Source organism: Helianthus annuus, chromosome 11, assembly GCF_002127325.2.
Source record: "Helianthus annuus cultivar XRQ/B chromosome 11, HanXRQr2.0-SUNRISE, whole genome shotgun sequence".
Taxonomy (NCBI): Eukaryota; Viridiplantae; Streptophyta; class Magnoliopsida; order Asterales; family Asteraceae; genus Helianthus; species Helianthus annuus.
The window spans coordinates 179523941-179551296 of record NC_035443.2 but is presented as its reverse complement, the minus strand read 5'-3'; the positions used below and the strand labels follow the sequence as shown (position 1 = coordinate 179551296).

The window sequence follows — 27356 nt, the reverse complement described above, 5'->3', positions numbered from 1 at the left end:
GCTAGCTCTTCTTATTCTCCCCAAAAACCTAAACATGTAGTTGGAAAAGATGTTTCCCCAAACCCTAATTCTTATTTAGTCAACTTCAAGCTTTCTTTATCCATCGATTTGAAGATGATCCCTTCCTCCATCAATTTCAAAAGGTAAGATGGTTATGTTAGTTTACCGAGTTTGTGGAAAAACATTTGCGTTTCATTCTGGTTTTCACTGATATCTGTTTGGATTCTTTTGTATTTGGAAGTTGTTTTATTATTATTGAAACTGGTAAAAGTGAAATTGCAAAATTCTGATTTTGAAGCTTTGAATTTTCTTCATTCGATGTTAAATAATATTACAAAATTATGATTTTGAAAAATATTAAAAATTAAAAATTACACATTACAATAAACACTTCCTAGGATATCTCGTTCTCTCGCCTTCTTCCATGCAATTTCATTTTTTATTTTAATTTGCAGATCAGTTAGCATATCACAGGTCTTCTGATCCTGTTTCAGCAGATTTATGATAAACTCTTCTGCTTTTTCTTTAAACTCTGTTGGAGTAGAACAGACAACTTCATCCAGCAGTGCAATGCTACTCCAGGTTTGCTTATAGTATTTATCACTCACCATAGCAACTTTTTTGTTGAGTTCTTCATCGTTTCTCTGTTCTTGGAGTGACCATCTTGAAAATTCGATTTTAAGATCGGTAGTATCCGACCAGTGGTAGAAGGTTTTGCTTGCCATTTAGGAAGAGTGTGAGTGGTTTTGGACGGTTTGTTTTAGGATGAACGTTTTTTTTTAAATGAAGTGTTGATGTGTTTAAGTAAACTAATCATGATCCTTTATAGTGTTTAAAATGTTTGATAGGGTAAATGAAGAGACGTCTCCTAATTATGATAACCTTTTTTTGAAGGTTTCAATTTTGTTCTTTGGTTTTCTAGATATTTAATTTTACTTTCTTTCCCATTTTCAAAGGTTTTGCATTAAAATGTTTGATAGGGTAACTGAACAGACATCTCCCATATACATGTTTTTTCCTCTTAAATCATTAAATGTACATGGTGTTTAAATATAATTTTTTATTTAATGGTTGCATTTAAATCTGACCTTTGGGCTGTTACATATTCTATATAAAAGCATTGCCAATAAAAAGTTTTTTCATCATACCCAGATTCATTCAGTGAAATAGAAGAGCAACTGTTATTGTTTTGCCTTAGTTCTTATAAATATATTAAAATGGGGTCATATACTTCTACACAATCTGACGATTTCAAGCAACGCTTTATTAAACAAATCGAAGAGCAAGTTTTTGCTGATAGGTCTACTCTTCAAGAGTTGAAGAGGTGTTTTAACGGACTGGAAGTTGGTCTGCTGACAAGAGACCAGGTTTCGAGAGACCGGAGGGCGATGCCGACTACTTCCGTTCGTGACCTGTGTGTTGCGAGTAATATAGAATGTGGAGAAAGAGACCTGGAGTTCATGAAAAAGATCAATGAGATACATCGAGAGGTTTAGTGCTCCATGGAGTTGAAGTTAAAGTTTCTTGATTCTTGCTATTAGAGTTAGACGTGTCTGATTAGTTTTCTTTTTTATATGTAATTGGTACTTTTTTAATACTTTATATTTTAATCGTATTAATTTTTTTATCACAATTTATTTTTACTTCTTTTCATGAGTTTGAAGATAAAGAGACAATGTTCCATTTTCGATAAATTAGAAAATGTTTCATCTGAATTCTTTTTAAGGTTGTTGTTTGGTACCATTTTCTCTATAGATATTGCTTTTTCATGTCCTAATTATCCAAATCCATTAACATTTTCCTGTGTTTCATCCAAATCTTTGTTGGCTTCACTGCTCTAATTCAGGTATACAGATCATCCATGAAGATTTGTTCATTTATGTTTGATTTAAAATTGTAGTTTATGTTTTAGACTTTTAGATTTAAGGATCAAGTTCCTTCATTTCAATCAAACTGTTTAATGTTCATTTATTTTTCTCCTTTAACAGTTTTGGAAGCCAAACAGTTTCAACAAACCCGGGTAACTTTTTTCTTAATTTGGATTAAATTAAGATTGTTTAGTACTTGTATATATTCTAGGGCTAAAGTCGAAAGCTCCATTAGTGGCAACAACACTCAATATGGTAGTCTTATAGACTCAAGTGTAGTTGTTTGATCAATTGATTCTAATGTTTTATTAGCATTTTAATGATTCTTTGTTAGTTACAGTTGATGGTGATCATAGTATCTTACACATGGTTGTTATGAGTCATCCACATATAAATTCTAATTATATTTCTTAAATTCTTGCTTGTATGTATCTTGATTTGCTTCAGTCGTTGAGTTTGTCTACGACCCTCCTGCTTCTGTTTCATTATGATGATTTTAGGTATGGTTTTCGTCTTTTCAATTTTGTTGGTTTTGTTTTCAATGCTGAATTTTTGTTTTGTTATAGGTTCTTCAAACACATACCGACTTGGTCTCAGCTAACCAACTTTCTAAGGAAATGGAAAGACTGAATTTGAAGTTTACAAACAACTAAGTGCAATGTACCAATTTCAAGGCATGTAATACCAGTATAAAAGACTAAGCCCATGATCTAAGTGTAAACTGACAAAATTACTGCAATAGTGCAAGGTACCAATTTCAATGCATGTAATACCAGTCACACAAGCATGATTACTTTGGATCTCATACCTTGTTTTAGGAGTTTGCATTATCTAATTTACCCTTGAGTGCAAGAAATCGTTTGAAAAGGCCCACTTGAATAAAGCAGTTGACCCACAATTCCTATAATTGTTTTCAGAAGAATGCTTGGGTCAGAAAAAATAATTTTATAAATATAATGTATGCAATGCATATGTCAAGGATATAAATAAATGACATCAAGAAGGAAACCCATATTTATAATTTTATAAATATAATGTATGCAATGTACCTCTTTCAATAAATAATTAAAAAAACAGTATCCCAAATTAATAAAGGGTTAATAAGAGTATATTAAACCAAAACCTGCTAACCATTGTAACCAAAGATATTCAAAATCCGTTGAAAATTGACTGAACCATCCAAATTGACAAGCTTTTTATGATGTTCATACAAACTAATCTACAACACACAACTATTAGCATCACGAACAATTCCGCAAGTTGCTCCTAGCTAAAATCTCCATAATCATACTGCAAATTTGCCGAAAACACAACCAATTAGTACACTCTAAAACCAACATATTGCATGCAAGTTTACCGAATACGCCACCTATTAGTACACTACATATTGCGTTAAATCGAGGAAAAATATAGCACAACCTGCACTTTACCTTAAGACGAAGATCCTTATGGTCAGCCTCTGTATTTCATACATTAGCATCATGATGGATTCCAAAACTATGCCGGATTCTGGAAACCATTTTGTGCCACGCATACGCTAATTTTACAAAATAAAAAAAATCTTAGAAATAAAAATTAATTTACAAAAACAAAATCTACAAAAAGCTGCCAGTCTAAAGCATCTGAAAGTCAGTCGTTGATTATTAATGTTAATATAATCAACCCTAAATTCGACTATATTAATATACTTAAATAAGAACTAAGCTATACTGATCCCAACTGAAACAATCTACATGACTGAGCTTATATTATTAGCAAATCAATGCGTGTTTATCGAATTTTACCCGACGATAGATCGATGACCGAGAGCTTTTGAGAAGACGTATTAGAGTGGATACGGAGATGATATCTGTTGTACACAAACACTTTGACTTGTTATGCAACAAAACAGCAAACAACAACAAAACATTGACTATAATCATAAAATATCATTAACCTATTATTAAAAAACCAAGCTTAGGAATAGTTAACTTTACATTTTTCCCAAGACCACACATTATTGGTTTTTTCACATTGACCACAAAGTTTTGTTTTTTTCAAATTGACCGCACAAAATTTAAATTTTATTTATTTACTTGAAAACATAACTTAAAAAGAGTTTTCACCTTCTAACATAGTACTAACAGAAGTCGGCTAAGATGAAAGTTTGAACCCCCTATCCTATCAAGACTGTTGGTAGCCAAAAGGAACCACTTCCCAATAAGAACAGATACGCCCCAGCAGACTCATACACCTGATTAATTGTACCATATTTCAATTCATACCCATTTTTTGTACATAAGCAACGGTTTTACGTCATATACGAGAAAGTGAAGGCTGACCTGAATGATCCAGGGAGCAGATCCCAAAAATCTTGCAAATCCGAGTGCAAACACATAATGCGCGGTAGATGGTTCAATCATCTACAATATTAATCAAATCAATAATTTTCATAATTAGTGGAAAACCTTTGTTTTCTGCATCATAGTTAGCTGAAGAAGCACTGCAATTGCTTCCAAGTAGACACAGAACGCGCACATGACTTTGCTCAAATGAGGATGATAAGTATGCGGGTATATAACCAGAGCAAGAAGCGGACACGGGACCAGCTGCAGCGAAGATTTATAGTAATGGGTCAACCACACACACATAAATTAATTCTTTAGATAAATAAAGCAATTATACATTGTCGTTATCATTGACGCAAGGGATGTGGTTACCATATAGTATTTGGGCATGTTATCTTAGATCTTCATTGTAGGTCGCCTTTAGCTTGTATATGATCATGTAAATGACCCAGAGAGTAGACACCAAAGTAGCGAAATCAAGAATGGTGTGAATGTCGTGCTCCATAATAAAGCTACAGACTAATCTTACAGCTAAAAATATAGCTGTGAGTTCTTGAGTCTGTAATGAAAGGCCTGCCAAATACAATTAGTTGAAAATAATGCTTCAAACATGGATCATAAAGTAAAATATATGCACATACAAACTAGATTATTTCATCAAGCAAGCAGATCAATACATAATCATACATTTTCTTGTCTAGGGTTCTAAAGTCCTTGATATTGTTTAACATACCCGCGAACTCGTCTAGATCACACTTTACCAAAATTCCATATTCTATTAAACATGTAATTTCTTATATCCATAACAAAGAATTTCTAGATCACACTTTATCAAAATTCCATATTCTACCCTAAATCCTAGATCACAACTTAACAGTCTTCAATTTATAACAAAAATACATCAACAAAAAGACAAAATGACAATTGCAAATAAAAAATCAACAAATTTCCACGTAAGAAATTAATTCTTCTAACCTGAATCGTTGCCGGAAAGACTAAAAAATGAAAAATACATCAACAAAAAGACAAAGTGACAATTGGGGATGAATATAAAGAATAATGAAGAAGAAACATAACCTGAATCGTTGTCGGAGAGACTAAATCGTTGCAGATATATGTGAGATTTGATTTTTGAATTTTGAATCTCCTCCCTCAATTTATGTCTCCTCCATCACTTTCTCACTCTTCAATTCGATACGGGTTCTTCCCTCTGCAATTGAAAACAGGAGATTCAGGAGGTGTTGTTTGGATTTTGTTGATGCAATGTGGTGTTCTTTCCTTTGTAAAATAAACCCTAAATGTCGCCTGTGATTTTGAATAGAGAAGAAAGAGAGACATGGAGATATGAGTAAGAAAGAGAGAAATGGAGATATGAGTACTTCTCAGTGCATTAAATGCACAAAACAACTCCCAAAGCATTTCAAAAATTCCCTCCTAAAAAACATAATTTATAATAATAAAAATATAAATAAAAATTCATAATATATACAATCCAAATTATGACATCACAATGGACACGTGGAATAGCTAAATGGTTGACACGTAAGCACTTTTTCATCATCCTCTCATCTCTTCTTATAGATTACTAGCGGTAAGACCCGTGTGCAAACACGGGTCGTTTCTTAGAAAACCATGCATATAAGTATATTGACAGAGAGTAAAAAAATAATTACTGCAGACTTACAAAAATGATATAAATTAATGATCAATAGCTTTATTCAACAGCAATTCCATTATGTTGAGAGCAAACTACTTTACAAAATTACTTTAATGATAGGGTGATTTGGGATTTTATAAAAATGTTTGTTTTTGTACTATTTTAACAAATTACATAGAATTCAAGAAAACGAAACAACAAATTAAACAGATGTTAAGTTATTCAAAGTTCTTTTGAATACTAGAGGAGATGCTGACCAAAATTCAAACAGATGTTGACCAGAAGTCAATCAGATGTTGACCAATAGTCAAACAGATGTTGACCTTAAACAGATGTTTGGTTTAACGCCACAGATCTGTTTATGGCCAAACATCTGTTTAAGTCCAAATATTTGATATAGAAGGCCAAACATCTGTTTAAGGCAAAACATCTGTTTATGACCAAACATCTGTTTAAGCACAAACATCTGTTTAAGTCCAAACCTCTGATATAAAAGACAAACATCTGTTAAAGGCCAAACATCAAGTCTGAACAGATGTTTAACTTAATCAGATCTACTGTTTCTCACACTGTTTTCCTCTTCAAAACACTGTTGAACCTAACATGGGTTTCCATTAACTACTGACCAAAAGTCAAACAGATGTTCAAACCATTGTCTGTTATTGTATTTCTTTACAAAATTACATAAATTTCAAGAAAACGAAACAATGACTTAAAGAACTATAATTTAACACATAATCTAATCGGGCAAAGCAATCAATTATCTGACAATTCCCTGCTATTGACAACATGAAACACAACATCATCATGCCAAATACAGTCATATACATCCATCCATTATTCTGAATTCATAAACCCATAAATGCAGAAGAATGTCACATTTGCGATTAATAAACCTAGTTTCTACTAATTGCAGTTACTATTAGCAAAAAGAAGCATGATATCATCTATATATAAAACATAAAGTGCTAATAACAGTGTTTTATCATGTTAGCTATACATAGCAGCAAAACATCAAGTTAATAATTTAAAAAAAACATACAATATCACCATCAAAAAATTCATAATTATAATATCTGATATCAGAACATACTTAAATGTCGTTGTTAAACTGAGGTAACTTGATTTAATACGATCTTCTGTTCCGAAGACACGTATGTGAAGTGCAACATATCACCAAACCTCAACTTATTCTCAGTCATAAACTTTCGCCAACCGTCCAACGCATAACGTGGCTTCAAATCATTTAACTCCGACTTAACATCATAAACCTCCACAACTCCAACCATGTTTTGAACTTTCACATGGTGAAGATCAACAGAAAGACCTGCTCGTCTGACAACTTCAACAGGAAGACGCTACATGTATTGTGTGGAAAAAAATAATAGTCAGACAAATAAACATAAATCATTAGTTTATTATAAAAAATGGTATACCAGCCTATAGTCTCCTTTGTGATCAAAATGAAAGAACTCGGGGTCGAGAAGATGTCCAGAATGTTTTTTTGCAGTCTTTATAATCTTATTTCTACAAATAAGCTTTTTCTGAACGTTGGCGGCTCTCTTCCCCTTGATGAAAAAGTAAACATATACATGTGAATTAAAGGAATGTTGAATATATGCACAAAAAAAACAGTTTATATAAGATATACTGATTAACTGGCGAGTATAGATACCTTAACTTTGTGAGCAGATGAAGAACATCCAATATGATCACTTGTGTCGACAGGTAAGGCAGCATTTCCCTTAGTCATATTCTTGACCGTCTCCTTTATCTCAGAAGTAACTTTACCTTTCTTCTTAACCTGTTGTCATAGAGTAACTTTCATAACCATAGTAATATAACAATCTTTAACACGGTAAACTTACATCTTGTGTTTTATTCAATCGTGAAGACATGCGTCTCTTCGACGTGCATTCGGCATTCGTTCGTAACTTCTTCTAAATAATACATTATTGGATAAATGTAACATCAGTAAACAGCATTACTAATAGTTGTAAAAACATTAAATTCTTATATGTGTTAAATTAAAAATAAATAATTTTAATAATTTAGTAAGTACATGAGTAACGGTTCTTCCTTCACCTACAGACATAACTTCTTCATCCTCATAGATGTCCTGGTCAACATTAATGAAAGAATTTATATAATGCTAAAATAATTAAAACCTTTACTTCTAATACTAAATACATACGTACCTTGAATACATTCTCAACATAATCAGCCTTCGATATCTCAAGCACACTATCATCGTAAGATTCAGGTTTCTTCGAAAAGCAAATCTTAGTCTCATCTCTATAAACTACTATGTCAAAAACAACATCATCAATTCTGCTAAACACAAGCAAATCATCCTCCAGTATTCCAACATCTTTACACATTTCCGGCCATCCTCTAGCAAATACAAAGTTCGTATCAACCTTAGACACCTCAACATTCCAATAGGAACCCTTATAACAGATTTGAAATTTGCCACTTGGTGGGCTGTTTTCGTAAAATTGTTTAATGAAGCAGTCTTCGATTACCTGCATAAAATTAAAAATAATGAATACTATACGTGAAGTATGTGACTTATGAGAATAAGCGTTGACAGATTTAAGATGCAAAAGGATTCAAGTTAAGATCAATAGTCATACCGTAAAACCAAATCTTGCATAACGATTAAATGTGAAATAAGATTCACCACACATGCTGATATTCGCTAATTTACACATATTTTAGTCCCCTGTTTTACCCCTATTTTGTGCGTTTTCGGCCGTAAAACCGTCATTCGGATACTTAATTACCTACACTTTTGTTTACAGGCCTAAAACAGCATACCAGACAAGATGATAGCAAAAACGAGGACTTTCCGGACAAAACGACGAAGCTGCGAACCTTCTGTTGGAAAAACTGACCTGGGCATGTGGAACGGTCGTGCGACCTGATGCACGACCGTGCATCTCCGATAAATCAAGAAGAACCCGGCAGTGAACGAGGGTGCAACACCGCGTGCAGCACATTGAAGGCCAACCCGGGAATGCACGGTCGTTCCAGATCTTGCACCCCGTGCATCTCCGATGATCAAGCCAACCTCGGAACTGAACGACCAGTGCGACCAAGCGTGCAACAAGAACTCGGAATAGAACGACCGTGCCACATGAAGAACGGTCGTGCCATATCGAATCCGGTCAATGATCTGATAACATCATTCAGTATGGTGGCCCACCACCAATAATTGCTTAAAGTGCACGGTCGTGCGATCCATGCACGACCGTGCGACATCGAAAAAGCATAAAAACAGAACAGAACCATTCTGTTAGTAACTCTGGAATTTTGGAGAGCTTCACAGGCAATTTTCAGGCTCCGGAAGCATTAGCTTTAGCCCGGATTCAAGCCACATTACCCGGTTTAGCTCGATTACTATCCGGATTCTCATTCTTATGCTTGTTTATGGTTTGGTTTCTTAAATCTTTCCATAATTTTGTTATGTTTCAAGTATTTAGACTGATTATTATGTATTAATGTAAGCCTTTGGGCAAAAACACAACAATCCCTTGCTTGATTATAACCATTAGTATGTTAATCTTTGTTTGTAATGACATTTGGAAGTATTTTCTATGATTATCTTTGATGATTAGTTTGCAACCTTGTTATTGATATTGATTTCTTGATTATAGGTAATTGTGTTGGATGATTGGTGCTTGGTTAGTTAAGATATTTGAAAAATGAAGCTTAATTAATCATGTATTAGTAAACTTTTAATTTGGTTAACTAGTTTAACTTGGTTAAAATGTGGGCACCATGATACTAGAAATGGTTAGTGGTTTAATAAAATGTAATTATTGTTAATCAAGAAAGCTTGCCCTCACGGAAGGACTCTAACGGGTTAGATGGTGTTGTTATGAATTCTTGCCATGATTTGGTAGCTTAGTTGGTAGTTTCGGCCAAAATTGCTATCTTGGTGAATTTATGAGCAAGATTTGTAAAATGAACTCGGTTGTGATTTAATCTAGTTTATGCTTGTCTCGGTGGTTGCATTGTGTTTATCGGTGTTGCTTTCCTTGATTAAGTGAGGTTAGAAAACTCCTAACGGATGACTAACTTATTTTTAGGAGATTTTCATAGACATTTATCAATTGCACGTTAAAGAACAATTTTAGGTGGTTAAAGTGTGTTTATCGTTTTAACTTTCCGAATGATTGTCATGTTAGGATTCCCGAAAGGGATACTAATTGTCTCAAAATGGAAAATTGACCGAATGCTTCTAGTGCCAAAACTGACTTAGTTGACATGCTTTGGTTGTGTATTAAGCAAGGCTATTTATATATAATTTACTATGTTTTATAAGTATTTATTTATGCTTACTTTAGATTAATTAAAACCAAAACAACTTATGTTTTTACCGGTAATTTAGTGGCAAAGGTCTAGTATTATTTCTCCGCCCATTTCCGTGGATCGATACTTGGTTCTTACCGATACTTTACTACATATATGACGGGGTACACTTGCCTCTTTCGTGTGTGTTTTGATGTAAAAGTAATAATCACTTTTATAAATTTAAAGCCAAATCGTGTGTAATTTCATTGTAAAAATATGTACAGTCGCGCACACGTCTAAGTTTTTGGCGCCGTTGCCGGGGAAGTGGCGAGTTTTAGGAACGACCCGAGTCATTGTTTTATCGGTGTATATACTTGTTAAATACTTGTGTATATTTTCGTGATTATTTATTTGTTGATTTATTTGTTAATATTTCTTGCTTTTAATTCAATTTATTCGTTTTCGTGATTCTTTTGTACACTTGTGAATTTTTATTCCATTTAGTTGTTCTAATCCGGATTTATTTATTCATTTATTCGTTGAGTTTTCGGCTCTTAAAAGTCGTTTTTACACTAGCCGATTCGATTATTTTCATTGCTTTAATTTTTATAAAATTTCAGGCCCATTTTCGGATTTTTATAAATTTTTCAGCCCATTTAAAATAATATTCTGTTTCTTTTCAGCAAAAAAAAAAAAACTTTATTGTAATAATATTAGATGCATGTGTGTCAATTTCTCGTTTGCAGGTTGTTGTCCTCAACCCCCGCTCCCGACGCTGCTGAGCCTTCAGACGAACCCGAGCGTGATCTGAGGAGACTTCTTCGTAAGAGATCCCGTGTGGTTGCGCTGCAACTCGTAGTAGCTGTGGACGAGCAGGTGGTACCCACTTAGGTCGAGGGCCCAGCCGATGAAGGACACATCATCATGGCGGACGACAAGACAAGAAGCGTGTTTACGAAAAAGGCATGCCATTTACCGGTGGAGTTGGAGCATAAGGCAATGTGGGCTTTAAAAACCGCAAATCTGGATTTAAAAACCGGAGGTGAAGCCCGGTTTCTTCAGATTCATGATTTGTTAGATTCATGAATTGGAAGAGCTGAGACAACACGCCTATGAAAGCTCCGTGTTGTACAAAGAGCGCACAAAGAGATTGCACAATAAACGCTTGAAGGACCACAAACAATTCCAAGCGGGCGATCTTGTTCTTCTTTACAACTCGCGGTTGCACTTATTTCCAGGAAAGCTTCATTCACGTTGGACAGGAAGGACCATACACAGTAAAAGAGGTATTTCCTTATGGGACTGTTGCAATAAAGAACGCGGACGTCGTTATTTTCAAGGTAAATGGGCATCGGTTGAAGGTTTACGTTGGAGGGCCGATCGAGTCGGCGGTGGAGGTTATCGAGCTCCACACCCCGCATACAGCTTAAGTGTGGGGACATGAGTCTTGCTATCGACTCGCTGACAAAAATTTAGCATGAGTCTTGCTATCGACTCGCCGACAAAAATTTAGCATGAGTCTTGCTATCGACTCGTCGATAAAAATTTAGCATGAGTCTACACTGCTGACTCGGGGATCAAAAATGCAGCAAGAGCGTATTTTGCGCTTTAGGGGTAGTGTCGTCTTTTTAGGAATTTTTCTAATTTTAGCTTGGAGTCTTGCTATCGACTCGTCGACAAAAATTTAGCATGAGTCTACGCTACTGACTCGCCGACAAAAATGCAGCAAGAGCGTATTTTGCGCTTTAGGGGTAGTATCGTCTTTTTAGGAATTTTTCTAGTTTTAGCTTGGAGTCTTGCTATCGACTCGTCGACAAAAATTTAGCATGAGTTTACGCTACTGACTCGCCGACAAAAATGTAGCAGGAGCGTCTTTGGCGCTATAAGGGTAAAATTGTCCTTTTTTGTGGTTTTGTAGTTTTAGCGTAATTTAGGTTAGTTAGGTAGTTTCCGTTAGTTTGTTGTAGTTTCGTACGTGCCGAGCGAAGGTTCTGTGCTGCAGTATTGTTATAACAGTTGGCGTATTGAAAAAATGGCGAAAAACGGCCAAAACAGTTGCTGGAAATGGCTTCTGCGGAAAAATTCTGATCTGCAGCTGTTGCACGGTCGTTCCTCGGTTCGCACGACCGTGCGTTTCCGAGGGCCGGCACGGTGGATCGCACCCTTGGTGCATCTCCGAGAACAGTTGCTAGGGTTTGGGCGATGTCGGTAACGCACGACCGTGCAATACGGAGAACGACCGTGCGTCAGGCTGAGGGCAGTTTTGTTATTTGGCACTATAAATACCCTCCTCTGCAGCCCCCATTCACAATTATTGAAACCCTACCAGCACCAGGCCGTTCCAGAGCGATACTTCATCAAATCGCACGATTTTTCGCACGATCTCACACCCTCCTTCGCACGGTATGTTCCTAGTTGTAGATTTCTTGTTTCCTTGCTTTCTAGGTTAGATTTCCTCCGATTCTTCAAGGGATTTATTAGGGTTCTCTTCATAAACAAATCGAAACCCTAACCCTTGTTTGAATCTTGCTTATCGTGAACACCCGGTTAAGTTTCCGACCCCTGTTTGTACAAAAAAGGTTGTTGATTTTGAGAAAATCAGGCTATTCGAAGTTCAGGGGTTCGAAATCTGCAGGTCACTTGTCGCACGGACGTTCCTTGGATGGAACGGTCGTGCCATTCCGGGTGATTCACGATGTCAGCTTGTTGTTCGGTATTGCACGGTAGTGCCGTTGATCGCACGCCATGCAGTTCCGACATCTCTGGGCAGATGGTGCTTGTCATCGGCGATGCACGACCGTGCGTCTCGTCGCACGACCGTGCCATATTCCCAGATCAGAATTCACAGCTTCTTCATAATTGGCTGCTCGGCTGTTTTTAATTCAAATTTTTCCTGTTTCCATCTCTCTAATGTTATTTCTCATACAGATAAACCACCCTTTCCTTCAATTCGACCCCAACAATGAGCGAGAGGCTTTGTGCATCCCGAAACGAGACGCATTATGGGCACGGCGGGGGCAGTTCGGAGTCCCCCGATGGTTGGAGGGAAGTAATGCAGGAACTCAATCAGTATGACAGACTAGACGATATGATGAGTCACCCGCTTGTAAATCTGGTCGGTTGCAACCGGCCCGTTTACCTGGAGCTGACCATAGAGTTCTTCGCATCTTATGCCTATGAAAAGCCGGTTGCTCATCGAAGACCCAAATTCCGCTACAAGGAGCGGGTAACTTTCAGGTTATGTGGTCAATGGCATAGGTGGTCGGTTGGTCGTTTAGGTAGAAGGCTCGGGATTTATACTAGGGAAGACATGGATGATCCCGATATCTTCACAGATCAGTTCACCTTCCCTTCTGATGCAGCACGAGATGCATTTTGGGCTGCAAAAGCTGTTGGGGACCCCTACAACCCGAGGATGTCAAAGGCCTCGCGACTCAGAGACCCTTTGGTGCGAGTGATGCACCATGTATTTAGCCATACGATATGCGGTGGCATGGACAGTCTTGGTAACTGTCCAACACCATATTTGAACTTTCTAAATGCGTTGTTGGAGAAAGCACCTATCAACCTAGCCGCACGAATGGCTGAATACTTCGTCAAGTGCTCGGGGCGGACTCCGAGCAGTCAGATACATGGCGGTCAGTATGTGACCGAAATAGCGTACAACGAACGCTATATGACTGAGGAGGTGCTTCAGGGTCTCACTCTAATAACCGAGGGGGTTCATGTCGACATTAGGTCACTAAAGGCCATGGGGGTGATTGTAGAGTTAGATAGGGGGGATAGGTTGAGGGGGCTGAATAACGAGGTCTGGGACCCGTTACCCCCACTTCCAGCAGACGAAGAGGATGTAGAAATGCAGGAGCAGCACGCAGTCCAGCAGCACGGACCGCACACACCACCACACCAGACACCGCCACATGAGCCACAGCACCATGAGTACCACCAACATCAGGATTGGCCAGAGTTTTACCAGCAGTTCCAGTAGATGCGTGTTACGCATGAGCAGCATGGTACTTACATTGACCAGATTAGATCGAGCCAGGACGAGATTTGGGCCAGTCAGGATCAGCTCAGGGCCGCTCAGGACCAGCTTAGGCATAGCCAGGAGAGCTTATACCAGGGGGTGAGTGCCGGATTTTCATACTTGTTCGGGGAGATGCATCATGCATACCCCGACTACTTTCAGCACCCTCCACAGTTCCCACCGTGGAACCCCTCTGGTTATGGCGATGCGGGTCCGTCCTTTACTAGAGACGATGATGGTGATGACGCTTAGGAGCGATGGAGTGCTAGTTGGTGGTTGTTTTTAGTATTTCAGTACTTTGTTTTGGGTGTTTATTTTTTACTGTTATTTCAAAACACCCCGGTTATGTATGCTTTATTTTTCAGACTCTGTACTTTAGTTTTTATGTTATGTCTTTGTTGGGATTGCTAGTATTTATATTTATGTATATTATGGTTGATTTGTGATTTTTCTGTTTCTGTTCTATTTTGGTGCACATGTGACATACTTGCAGGTTTTGGGCTATTGGATTTTGGACCGGAGCACGTGACAGGTACAGCTTCGGAAGTCTCGTTGCATCAACATCATCTTGAGGGGAGTATTGTTATCCTTTTCTCTATATTTCGGGTCTCGTATTAGGGACAATGCGAAGTTCAAGTGTGGGGAGGGGGTTAACTTTGTTAACTTTGTTTGTCCTCATATATAAAAAAATCAGAAAATCAGAAAAATCATTCAAAAATACCTGTATTTTGTATATATTTTAGTAAATAAACCGGTTGATTGTGTTTTAGAAAGCATCGGACTTGATAAAAACTCGAAAGCAAAATATTTTTGAAAAAGGAAACCGGAAAGCGTGACAAACAAAGAAAGACTTACATGATAGTTTTCACACTTTTACCCATTCCATTCGTTACGTGAGCATATTTGAGCCTATTGTTATATATTTGTTCATTTCAGATATAGGAGTGAGCCGGATGTTATGTGTAATTTAGAACTTGTCACTAGTATGCTTGTTAAGACCATGAACTTGTGGATTTGTGTAAAAGTGATAGAGGCACTTAGATTACCCCTTTGTTGTAAACCTTGTTCTTTGTGTTGTGCTTCCCGTTCACCTTATATTACCCTTTAGGATTAACCATGTCGAGCCATCCCGTTTACCTTTGTTTACCCACATTATCGCCCACTTAGCCAAATTTAGCCTTTGTATGTTTTAAACCTTTTTAGTGTTGAAACTCGGACAAAATAATCGTTTAACTAGCATTTATTTCAGTTTATTGTATAATCTTTTTATGTTAAAAAAACAGAAAATAAAATAAAACACCCTAAAATAGGGTAAAGTTGATAAAAATTGAGCAATTTTGAATGCTTAAATGTTAAAATTTCGTTGATAAGCTCGATTGCGCAATAGTCGCCTTTTTAAGGCATTTGTATGTATAGTTGTATATTTTTTGTTGCTAATTAAACGCTACTACCGAGTTTTAACCATTTTCGCCACTTTATATGTCCACTTCCATACCCTTCGCCCAAGCCTAACGTTACAACCCGTAAAGACCTCTTGATTTGCACTTGTTTGCATGTTAGTTGGTGGAGACGAGATCTTATGACAAGCTTATGATATTGCATATTTCATTCACAAGGCATTGAGTGTTTACACATACACATTTTATGTATGTTTCATAAATAAAACCGAGTGTGTATGAACATTGTGAGTCGTGTGAAGATTAACATGTTGAGTCAATTAAATGTGAAGTCACGGCTTTTTGGTTGTCGCTATTATAATTGCATATGCTTGTTGGGTTTGAGTCTTTTGATGTTGTCTTTCGACAAACCGGCTAACCGTTTATAGTAGTTTTCAATAAAATAGTGTGTAAATTATCGTTCTTGTTTATTTTTGTCTTTTATTGCTTTTTAGTTCAGGTTGCTTGAGGACAAGCAAGGTTCAAGTGTGGGGAGATTTGATATTCGCTAATTTACACATATTTTAGTCCCCCGTTTTACCCCTATTTTGTGCGTTTTCGGCCGTAAAACCGTCATTCGGATACTTAATTACCTACACTTTTGTTTACAGGCCTAAAACAGCATACCAGACAAGATGATAGCAAAAACGAGGACTTTCCGGACAAAACGACGAAGCTGCGAACCTTCTGTTGGAAAAACTGACCTGGGCGTGTGGAACGGTCGTGCGACCTGATGCACGACCGTGCATCTCCGATAAATCAAGAAGAACCCGGCAGTGAACGAGGGTGCAACACCGTGTGCAGCACATTGAAGGCCAACCCGGGAATGCACGGTCGTTCCAGATCTTGCACCCCGTGCATCTCCGATGATCAAGCCAACCTCGGAACTGAACGACCAGTGCGACCAGGCGTGCAACAAGAACTCGGAATAGAACGATCGTGCCACATGAAGAACGGTCGTGCCATATCGAATCCGGTCAACGATCTGATAACATCATGCAGTATGGTGGCCCACCACCAATAATTGCTTAAAGTGCACGGTCGTGCGATCCATGCACGACCGTGCGACATCGAAAAAGCATAAAAACAGAACAGAACCATTATGTTAGTAACTCTGGAATTTTGGAGAGCTTCACAGGCAATTTTCAGGCTCCGGAAGCATTAGCTTTAGCCCGGATTCAAGCCACATTACCCGGTTTAGCTCGATTACTATCCAGATTCTCATTCTTATGCTTGTTTATGGTTTGGTTTCTTAAATCTTTCCATAATTTTGTTATGTTTCAAGTATTTAGACTGATTATTATGTATTAATGTAAGCATTTGGGCAAAAACACAACAATCCCTTGCTTGATTATAACCATTAGTATGTTAATCTTTGTTTGTAATGACATTTGGAAGTATTTTCTATGATTATCTTTGATGATTAGTTTGCAACCTTGTTATTGATATTGATTTCTTGATTATAGGTAATTGTGTTGGATGATTGGTGCTTGGTTAGTTAAGATATTTGAAAAATGAAGCTTAATTAATCATGTATTAGTAAACTTTTAATTTGGTTAACTAGTTTAACTTGGTTAAAATGTGGGCACCATGATACTAGAAATGGTTAGTGGTTTAATAAAATGTAATTATTGTTAATCAAGAAAGCTTGCCCTCACGGAAGGACTCTAACGGGTTAGATGGTGTTGTTATGAATTCTTGCCATGATTTGGTAGCTTAGTTGGTAGTTTCGGCCAAAATTGCTATCTTGGTGAATTTATGAGCAAGATTTGTAAAATGAACTCGGTTGTGATTTAATCTAGTTTATGCTTGTCTCGGTGGTTGCATTGTGTTTATCGGTGTTGCTTTCCTTGATTAAGTGAGGTTAGAAAACTCCTAACGGATGACTAACTTATTTTTAGGAGATTTTCATAGACATTTATCAATTGCACGTTAAAGAACAATTTTAGGTGGTTAAAGTGTGTTTATCGTTTTAACTTTCCGAATGATTGTCATGTTAGGATTCCCGAAAGGGATACTAATTGTCTCAAAATGGAAAATTGACCGAATGCTTCTAGTGCCAAAACTGACTTAGTTGACATGCTTTGGTTGTGTATTAAGCAAGGCTATTTATATATAATTTACTATGTTTTATAAGTATTTATTTATGCTTACTTTAGATTAATTAAAACCAAAACAACTTATGTTTTTACCGGTAATTTAGTGGCAAAGGTCTAGTATTATTTCTCCGCCCATTTCCGTGGATCGATACTTGGTTCTTACCGATACTTTACTACATATATGACGGGGTACACTTGCCTCTTTCGTGTGTGTTTTGATGTAAAAGTAATAATCACTTTTATAAATTTAAAACCAAATCGTGTGTAATTTCATTGTAAAAATATGTACAGTCGCGCACACGTCTCATGCCATCAACAAAACATGAAAGTTCAAGCCCAAAATCACCTAAGGCTCTGAAAACCAACAAAGTATCCCCCGGCAAATTGAGATCTTTAACAACACTGTCCCAACCGTCAGTTATTATTGGCGTTGAATTTTCTATTCTGACCCTCACAAACCACTTTTTACCAGACTCATGATAGATTCGCAACTTATTTTTTTGCTAACTGTTAAATATATATCTCAATAAAAATATAAACTATAACAACTGTTAAATATAATTTTTAAGTAGTGTAAGAAAATATAAACTATAACAACTGTTAAATATATATCTCAATAAAAATAAATTATGTATATAAAAACATGTCATACCAGTTTCAAAGATTCTAGGTTATCAAGAAACTTGACAAATGTAGTATACATGACAAAACCTGAATCAGTAAAGATGTTAAAACATTGAAATTAAAAAGTTGGCTTCGATGATGAACATTAACTTTGTATTAACAGAGTATCTACTGAAATTAATCATAGAAACAGAGTATGAGTTAAAAATTTTATGCAAATAATAACTATTTTAATATGTTCTCAACAAATGATTCAAACACCTAACTAAACCCTTCTTGAATGTATAGCAATAAACTTAAAATCATATTTGTAGGAAGATAGGATTTGAATTTTTTTTTGAATTAAAATCGGTTAAACAATATAAAGTATTACAATATGGATTTACATACCAGTTGTTGAAGAAAAAACAACAAAACCTCCAGTGATTCAAGTGTAGAAGACGGAGAATAAGAAAGTTGAAACCCTAGAAAATGACTGGGAAGAAGAGATTTTTGAAAGAAGTCAGATGATAGATGTGTAATAATGCTAAAGAAATAATGACAGTTGTGTTTTCGTTTTCCCATATTTTCAACAAATGAAAAATATTTACACATACACCCCTTATTGAATTTGTTATTTACATTTACAAACTTAATAAAAGATGTCTAAAAGATGTCTAACAAAATGTGTTTGGAAACCTCTGTTGGTCGTTGAAAATAATGTAAGTCAAACAGTCGTTAGATAAACAGAAGTTATGACAACAGATGATAACTTTCAGCAGTTGTTTTATTTTTAGCTAACATCTGTCCACGTCAGAACCTCTGTTATCATAATGCATGACAGTCAGCAGTGAGCACTATAGTAAATGAACAGTCATTAGGAAAAACAGAAATTATGACAACAGACGGTACCATTTAGCAGTGGATGTGTTTTTAGGCAAGCATAAGTTTCAAAAACAGTTGTTTTCAATCAGTGTAACTCAACAGTGGTAAGTCTAACATCTGCTATTAGCCCAACCACTGTTAGGAATGACTGAAATAATTAAAATGAAGATGCGACAACAAAGATTAATACTATTAAAATTTATGTCATTTAGTCAACAGTGGTAAATCAAACAGTCGTTAGCATACACAGCCGTTTCATCATCAGCAGATTCTTCAAAAAACTACTATCAATGATCAAATTCTGAACATTTGTTTTATCTTTGCACTCATGTGTTCACCATCAAACCAACCCCTGATGCTATTAAACCTCTGTTGACTTACCAGGCAGATGTTCAGACACAATTCAACATCAACATTATCTTTTCGCCATCAAACCAACCCTTCATATTATTAAACTTCTGTTGACTTACCAATAATTAAACTAGAGTAAACTGCCATTTTGGTCCCTGAGGTTTGGTTACTTTTGCTATTTTAGTCCAAAACTCAAACCTTTTGCATCTGGGTCCCTGTGCTTTCAGTTTTATTGCCATTTTGGTCCAAAAATGAAATCAGGTCATAGTTGTCTTATAAAATCCTACAATTTTGTCATTTTCCTCAGGGGCAATCAAGTCATATTGTCTTTAAAATATGGTATTTATTTATAAAAAAGAAATGATCATTTTACCCCTGCAGAAAATGACAAAATAACAAGATTTTATAAGACAAATATGATCTGATTTCAATTTTTGGACCAAAATGACAATAAAACTGAAACCACATGGACCCAGATGCAAAAAGTTTGAGTTTTGGACTAAAGTGGCAAAATTGACCAAACCACAGGGACCAAAATGGCAGTTTACACATTAAACTAAATCAAACTAAAAATCTACATAAGTAAAACTAAAAGGCAACGTAGATTTACAAGTTTAAAATTTATTCATTTATTCATGACATTAAAAGTCCAATAATTACATCACATACTGAACAACATTAAAGTTCACATCTAACAATAACAGCAAGAATGAAGAAACTTTAGCTTCAACTCCATCGATTGCTGAACCTCTCGATGTATGTCCTTCAGCATCGCCATGAACTCCATGTCTCTATCACCGCACTTTATATTACTGACAACACAAAGTTCACGAACGAAAGTTGAAGGCATGCGCATAAGATCTCTGGAAACCTGCTCTCTAGTGAATAGGCCAACCTACAATCCATCAAAACATCTCTTCAACTCTTGAAGAGTAGCCCTGTCTTCATACACCTGTTCCTCGATTTGCCTGACAAAACGCTGCTTGAAATCATCAGATTTTGCATCTGTGAATGAGGCCATTTGAATAAACTAAATTACTCGACTTTCCTGAAAGTATGATATCTTCGTAGGAAAACGTGATGAAAAACAGGTGAAGTGACTATGAGTTTATATACTGAACTTTGTAATTATGAAAACATGTAGATTTAATATATATAAATATATTAATGTAAAATTCAAAACAGCAGTCTTTTAATGCAAAAACCTTTTCAAAACCCCAACTTTTATGGGAAAACTGTAAAATTAAATACCAAGAAACCCAAGGGACAAAATATCGAAATTCAAAGAACAAAAGCAGATTATCAAAATTACAATTAAACTCTTCATTTACCATGTAGACGCGTTTTTAAACTCTATAAAAGACCGATGATTAGTTTTGATTCAAAACATCAACAACTCATCCTAGTATCCTACAAATCACTTTCTGTCAAAAATAGTTCCAAATCAGAAAACCTACAAAAAATCTACATGGCAAACTTCAGTTTCTACCACTGGTCAGACACCAGCGATCTTAAAACACAATTCTGAATGTGGTCACTCAAAGAACAAAGAATAGACCAAGAACTAAACAGGAAAGTCGACATAATCAACAACACTAATGACAACAAAACCTGGAACAGCATAGCATTGCTCGATGAAGTCCTTCACTCTCCTCCATCAGACTTCCAGAAGAAAGCAGAAGAGTTTCTGACACAACTTCTAGAACAGGATCAGAAAATCTGCAACATGCTAACTGACCTGAAATTAAAAAGAGAGCATGAAATCACATGGAGAAAGACTAGAGTCTACGAAATCTTAGCAAGTGTTAACCCTAGCGTGTAATACTTTATAAATATTTCATTAAATTCCTATTTTTCTATGTAGTAGTTCATTTTAATAATATAAACATGCATCTTAACAATTAATAAAAAATAAGAAACAAACCTAAAATGCAAAGGTCTCTTCTCAACTAGTGTAGCACAACTGACTTTTTCACGATAGAAGATAGATACCGTCGGTTGAAGTTGCAACTCTCCCATTAAAGAATGTAGCACATGCAACTTTTCACGATGTTGCAACAATTATATTGCAACATCGATATTGAAAGGTTGATGTGTTATGGCTAACATCATTGAAACGATGATGTTGGAACAATGATACCGGAATGATAACATGTAAACAAAATCATCAAACATTCGAACAAAGAAGTGTAATCGGGGAATAGCGGCTGAATCACGAGAAAGATGCATTTGAGAAAGAGAGAGAGGGAGACACGCTTGCAGATATCAGCGAGAGAGATTTGAATGTGGAGCCAGATAATTATGTCTTATTTATAGAATTAGAAAATATGGTTTGAATTTTGAATTTTGAATGTGGAGCCAGAATTTTGAATTAGGAACAAATGTTTGATTATAAAAAGTTGAGGACAGATGTTGATTAGAGAGAGTAATTGATTGAAGAAGATGATATGTTATATATTTGGAGCCATAATTTTGAATTTTGAATTTGGAGCCGTAATATTGAATCATCAGAGGTTTTGAAGTTTGAATTTCGAATCATCAGTGGTTTGATCATCAGTGGTTTGATTACATTCGTTTGAATGGGCAGACCTTTGAATGGACAATGGTTTTGATTACAGTGGCTTGAATGGACAGTGATTTGTATTATAACAGAGATTTTGAATGGGCAGACCTTTGGAATATAAATGTGGGTCACCTTTGAATTTTAAACTCTTTTAATATTAGGCTTTATGATGTAATAATGAGATAAGAAAAGCCTTATTGGACATGCTCTCTAGCTGACACATCAGCTTTTCTTATGTCACTTGGATTTCTCCTTTTATAGAAAGTATAGATATAGATAATACAATTACCAACTATTGTGAATAGTGATGTGAGGTTTTTTTTTCAATGTCCTTTTTGTCTTTTCTATACTTTTATAGTTTTTTTTTTTTTTTTTTTTTTTTGGTGTGAAAATCGGTAGTTTTTTATTATTATAATTGAACAAACTCAATACGATTACAAACTAATGGTAGGTAGACGAGCAACAAGCTGCGCCGCTACCCCTTAAATTTCAACATTGACACTTACAACCTATTTAACTTTCTAAAAACTTTGTAATTGAGTTTTACATGTTATTTTATGTACGTGTGTGTATAAATTTAAGTTGATTTACTTTTCTACGTAAATTTCTCTTAAAATGAGTTGGGTCAAATGTAATACGTTTTCGTACTTATTTTTATGTACGTTTTTCAGTTGTTCTATGTTTTGACGTAAAAATTTTACGGAACACTGCGGCAACGCGCGGAGCAATTTACTAGTTCTTTAATCATACTTAACCAAAAAATCTAACTAAGTCAGGGTTAAAAAAACATGACATACAGAATTTTGAAAAATTATATATTGAACTCGTCAACATTTATGCTAAAGGACTCCGCAGAATGCTAACGTTAACGTTAAAACGTAAACGACAAAATTTGCAATTTACTCTTTAAAGATATAGAAACCAATTTTAGGTAAGGGGTGAAGTCCTCATCCCCCATAGCTAACGAGAACGCAAACATGGCGAACACAAAAACAACAAACACCCACAATCAAACAAACCCCAATGGTAACCTCATCACTGCAACAAACGATGAGCATCTCAGAGGCATCTTTCATCAAATCAGAACTTCAAAATCCCCTGTATATGAATCTTCACTACTTCTAAATCAATTTGCTTCATCATCTTCGTTATAATTCTGCTTTTTTAGTTCTTAATTATATGATTTTTATCCAATTTCAGGCTGTCATCAACTTCGGTGCATCTTGGTATGTCAATTGCTGATTTATAAACAACAATTTTGTTTTTATTAAAGGGGTACGATTTTAGAACTGTAGAGTACAGATTGATAATTTCACAGTTTTAAGTTGAGAGTGTTTGAGATTGTGAAACTAAAGTTGAAGATAAGGTGTTCGATGAAATGCCTGAGTGAATGTGGTTTCATGTAGAGGGGCACAAATAGGTTTTTTTTTAATCCCAAACCGGTTCGGTTTTAGTCAAAGATGGTCAAAACCGGTGTTTGTTTAAACCTGTTTGGTTTTGAGACTGGTTTCCAAGTGGAAACGGAACGGTCCGCTTTGAAATCGGTTTGTAACTTGTTCGGTTTCAACGAAAGAGTTCTAGGTATCAAACCGGTGGTTCGGTTTGAAACCGGGACCAGTTTATAATAGGTTTCAGTTTAGGTTAAATAGGTTTCTGAGCCCAACCGGTCCGGTTTCGGTCAAAGATGGTCAAAACAGGTTCTTTCCCAAACTATTCGGTTTTGAAACCGGAAAAGGATTGGTGAGGTTTGCAACCGGTTTTTAAGCGGCTCGGTTTCAATGGAGTTTTCAAACCAATATCAAACTGGCGGTTTGGTTTGAAATCACTTTTTAAGCGGCTCAGTTTCAACGGAGTTTTCGAACCAATATCAAACTGGCGGTTTGGTTTGAAACCGCGACCAGTTTTTGATAATCAGTTTCGGTTGGGGTTAAAAACTGGTTTCGGTTCACAAGACAGTTCATATGTTCACCTCTAGTTTATAGTTGTCAATAGCGGTCTCTATAGCGAATAGTGTAGCGTATAGGTCGAAGGTCGCTACAGGGTATGTAGCCATAAATAGCGGGATTTCAGTTATTTTTTTAAAGAGTTAAATGTCATCGTTTCCCTATCATCCGAACACATAGATCCGCCCTTGACCGTGATCATGTTTAAACTAAAATTTGTATATTTTATTGTTGTTTACAGGTGTCGTGTTTGTGCGGATATTCTCCCTTCGTTCAACCACTTAAGCAGCAAGTTCCCAAAACTTTCTTTCGTGTACGCAGACATCGACGAATGCCCAGAAACAACCCAACATATTCGATACACGCCTACGTTCCACTTCTATAGAGACGGTGAACGGGTTGATGCCATGTTTGGTGCCGGTGAAGAGAGGCTGCACGACCGTTTATGGTTACACTCCTAACTAAAATAGCTTAAACCAAATGTTGCAATGCAAGTCACTTTTATTTATGTAATCTTCATAACATAAACTATTTTAAATCAAATGGAATTGCTTTATAGTTTATATAATAGAAAACATACACACATTTCCAATCAAACAAAACAAAAGAGATAACCATAAACCAAAGTTCCGATCCGAGGGGTAAAACCGTAAAAGTGTCGTTTTACTCAAGCTTTCGGTTTGAGAATCTTCGGAGTCTCCCAGGTGAAATCGGGATCGTCACGACCAAAATGACCATACGCGGCGGTCTTCTGGTACCTGTAATTGCCACCCCTCTTCAAGTCGAGGTTAATCGCCATCATCCCGGGCCTAAAGTCGAAATTCTCCTTGATCAGAGCAAGGATATCCTTATCCGGGATCTTTCCGGTTTTGTACGTGTCGACAAACACAGACAACGGTTCGGCCACACCAATAGCGTAAGAAACCTGAACAATGCACCTGCGTGCGAGCCCCGAAGCCACTACGCTCTTGGCCGCTTGCCGAACAATATAAGCCCCGCTCCTATCCACTTTCGTCGGGTCCTTCCCGGAGAACGCGCCGCCGCCGTGAGCTCCCCATCCACCGTACGTGTCGATTATAATCTTCCTTCCGGTGAGACCCGCGTCACCGTGGGGACCACCAATCACAAACCGGCCAGACGGGTTTAAGTGGAAGATAGTGTTTTCATCAAGATACTTAGACGGGATCACGGGCTTGATCACGTGCTCTTTGAGATCAGCCGCGATTTGGTCGTTAGTCACGGTCTCGTCATGTTGTGTAGAGATGAGAACCGTGTGAACCCGGATTGGTACCATAGCACCGTTGTCGTTTCGGTACTCAACCGTCACTTGGGTCTTTCCATCGGGTCTGAGCCATGGGCAAGTCTTGTTCTTTCTAACCTCGGTTAGTTTAGCCCCGAGCTGAGTCGCTAACACGTGTGTTAGCGGCATAAGCTCAGGAGTTTCATCGGTTGCATAACCAAACATGTGACCTTGATCACCGGCCCCAATCTCTTCCGGCTTCTTGCTGAGGTGTCCGTGCACACCCTGAGCGATATCCGGGCTTTGTTGCTCGATGTAGACTAGAACGTTGCAGTTGTCAGCGTCGAGCCCGACTTCCGGAGACGTGAACCCGATGTTTCTACAAGTTGTACGGACGATCTTTTCGTAGTCGACATTAGCCTTTGTGGTGATCTCACCAAAGACCATAACCATATTCGTCTTCGTGCATGTTTCGCAGGCCACTTTGCTTTCGGGATCTTGTTCTAGACATGCGTCGAGAATGGCGTCCGAGACTTGATCGCAGAGTTTGTCTGGGTGTCCTTCGTTGACCGACTCGGATGTGAATAGGAAGGTCTCCATCTCTGTGACAAATAGATACAAAATTCCACAACATAAGCTCAAATTCAGGAAATGAAAAATCAGATCACAGAACTAGAAATCAACATAGGGATAGAGATCGTTACCGGTACCGATACCGTACCTCATAGTACCGATACCGAAATTTAGCGAAAGCTAAAACTGAATATTGTACCGTATATGTTCGGTCAGTGCCAGTATCATATACATAGGGATACCGATACTGAAACTAAGCTAAAACTAAAACTGAATGTTGTACCGTATATGTAATTTAGCTAAAACTAAAACCAAATATCGTACCATATATGTTCAGTCAGTGCCAGTATCATACGCAAATTCAAGTAATGAAAAATCAGATCATAAAACCAGAAATCATATAGTTGTGAGATCGGTACCGGTACGTACAACACAATATCGATGCCGAAATTTAGCTAAAACTAAAACCGTATATGTCCGGTTAGTGCCGGTATCACACCACATAGTACCGATACCAAAGTTAAGATAAATTCAAAATCAAATTCTGTACTGTATATTTTTTGTCAGTACTGGTATGAATGCATGATATGATATGATATGATATGGTATAGTACCGTACCAGTATGGTACAGTACTAGTATGGTATCGTTATCCCTAAATCGATATCCGAATCGAAATTTTGGAATTAAATTTGATATAATAAACGTAAAATGAGCATACCCTTAATTGATGTGGATATTGAGAGAGAGATATGAAGAAGAACAACAAAGATGGATGGTTCAAAGTGAGTGAGGGAGTTGTGAAATTTATAGGTGTGGATGTGAAGGATATGAATTTGGTGAATGTTGATATGAGGTTGTACGGTATGCAGTGAAGGTTGTACATGTGAAAACTCAACTACTCCCATATGGTTGGCGCCTTCACCAACCCTCTAACCTTTTGGTGGGACCCTTTTACCAACCTTTTCACCTTAGTGGTAGTTTGTTCAAGTAAGATGTTTACAACCGTTGGATGAACTATTGGTTAGGATTGATAATCAATTGTGATCTTCACAATTGTTGTTAGATTAACCATTGGTTTTGATTTATGTTTGGCATATTTTGGTTTTAGATAGATACCTTTGGAAATCAACTTCTGAGTTGTTTTCTTTTTTTCTTTTTTTTATAAATTTGTATTTTTAGATGATTAATATTTATAAGCAAATTATTTGAATTATACGGATCGTGTTTATGTTAAATTGCGAATATGCAAGTCATGTTCAAATTCATATGTCCGACACTATTTTTGGGTTTGTGTCGTGTATAGTTTTTAAGATCCTGGTTTTAAAAAGCGAGAGGCGCACAAAAGTAACATGAGGTGCGAAGCGCAAAGCATAAAAGCGGTGGGCTTTTCGTACCTGAGGCGCAAGAATATTATATAAATCTTTATACATATCCCATAGGTTTTTAGCATCTCTTATCCAAAATATAGTTATACCTAAGGTTT

At 36.6% G+C, this 27356-nt stretch overlaps 2 protein-coding genes across 3 annotated transcripts; one reads left to right on the top strand and one right to left on the bottom strand.

Annotated features, from left to right (window-relative positions):
- The first annotated feature begins 22959 nt into the window (after positions 1-22959).
- On the top strand, positions 22960-24626 carry LOC110891287 (thioredoxin-like 3-3). Its single transcript, XM_022138982.2, has 3 exons — positions 22960-23215; positions 23316-23341; positions 24300-24626. The coding sequence occupies exons 1-3, from the start codon at positions 23093-23095 to the stop codon at positions 24517-24519; spliced, it is 369 nt and encodes a 122-aa protein (XP_021994674.1). The 5' UTR covers positions 22960-23092; the 3' UTR covers positions 24520-24626.
- Positions 24540-26793, bottom strand: LOC110891286 (S-adenosylmethionine synthase 3-like). Of its 2 annotated transcripts, none has more exons than XM_022138981.2 (2): positions 26592-26793; positions 24540-25900 (listed from the first exon to the last, which is right to left on the bottom strand). In XM_022138981.2, exons 1-2 carry the CDS (start codon positions 26776-26778, stop codon positions 24726-24728), a joined length of 1362 nt encoding a protein of 453 aa, XP_021994673.1. In that variant the 5' UTR covers positions 26779-26793; the 3' UTR covers positions 24540-24725. The 2 variants fall into 2 exon arrangements, with proteins under 2 accessions (XP_021994673.1, XP_035836227.1); XM_035980334.1 differs by lacking the exon at positions 26592-26793 and adding an exon at positions 26196-26412.
- Between the last annotated feature and the right edge of the window lie 563 nt (positions 26794-27356).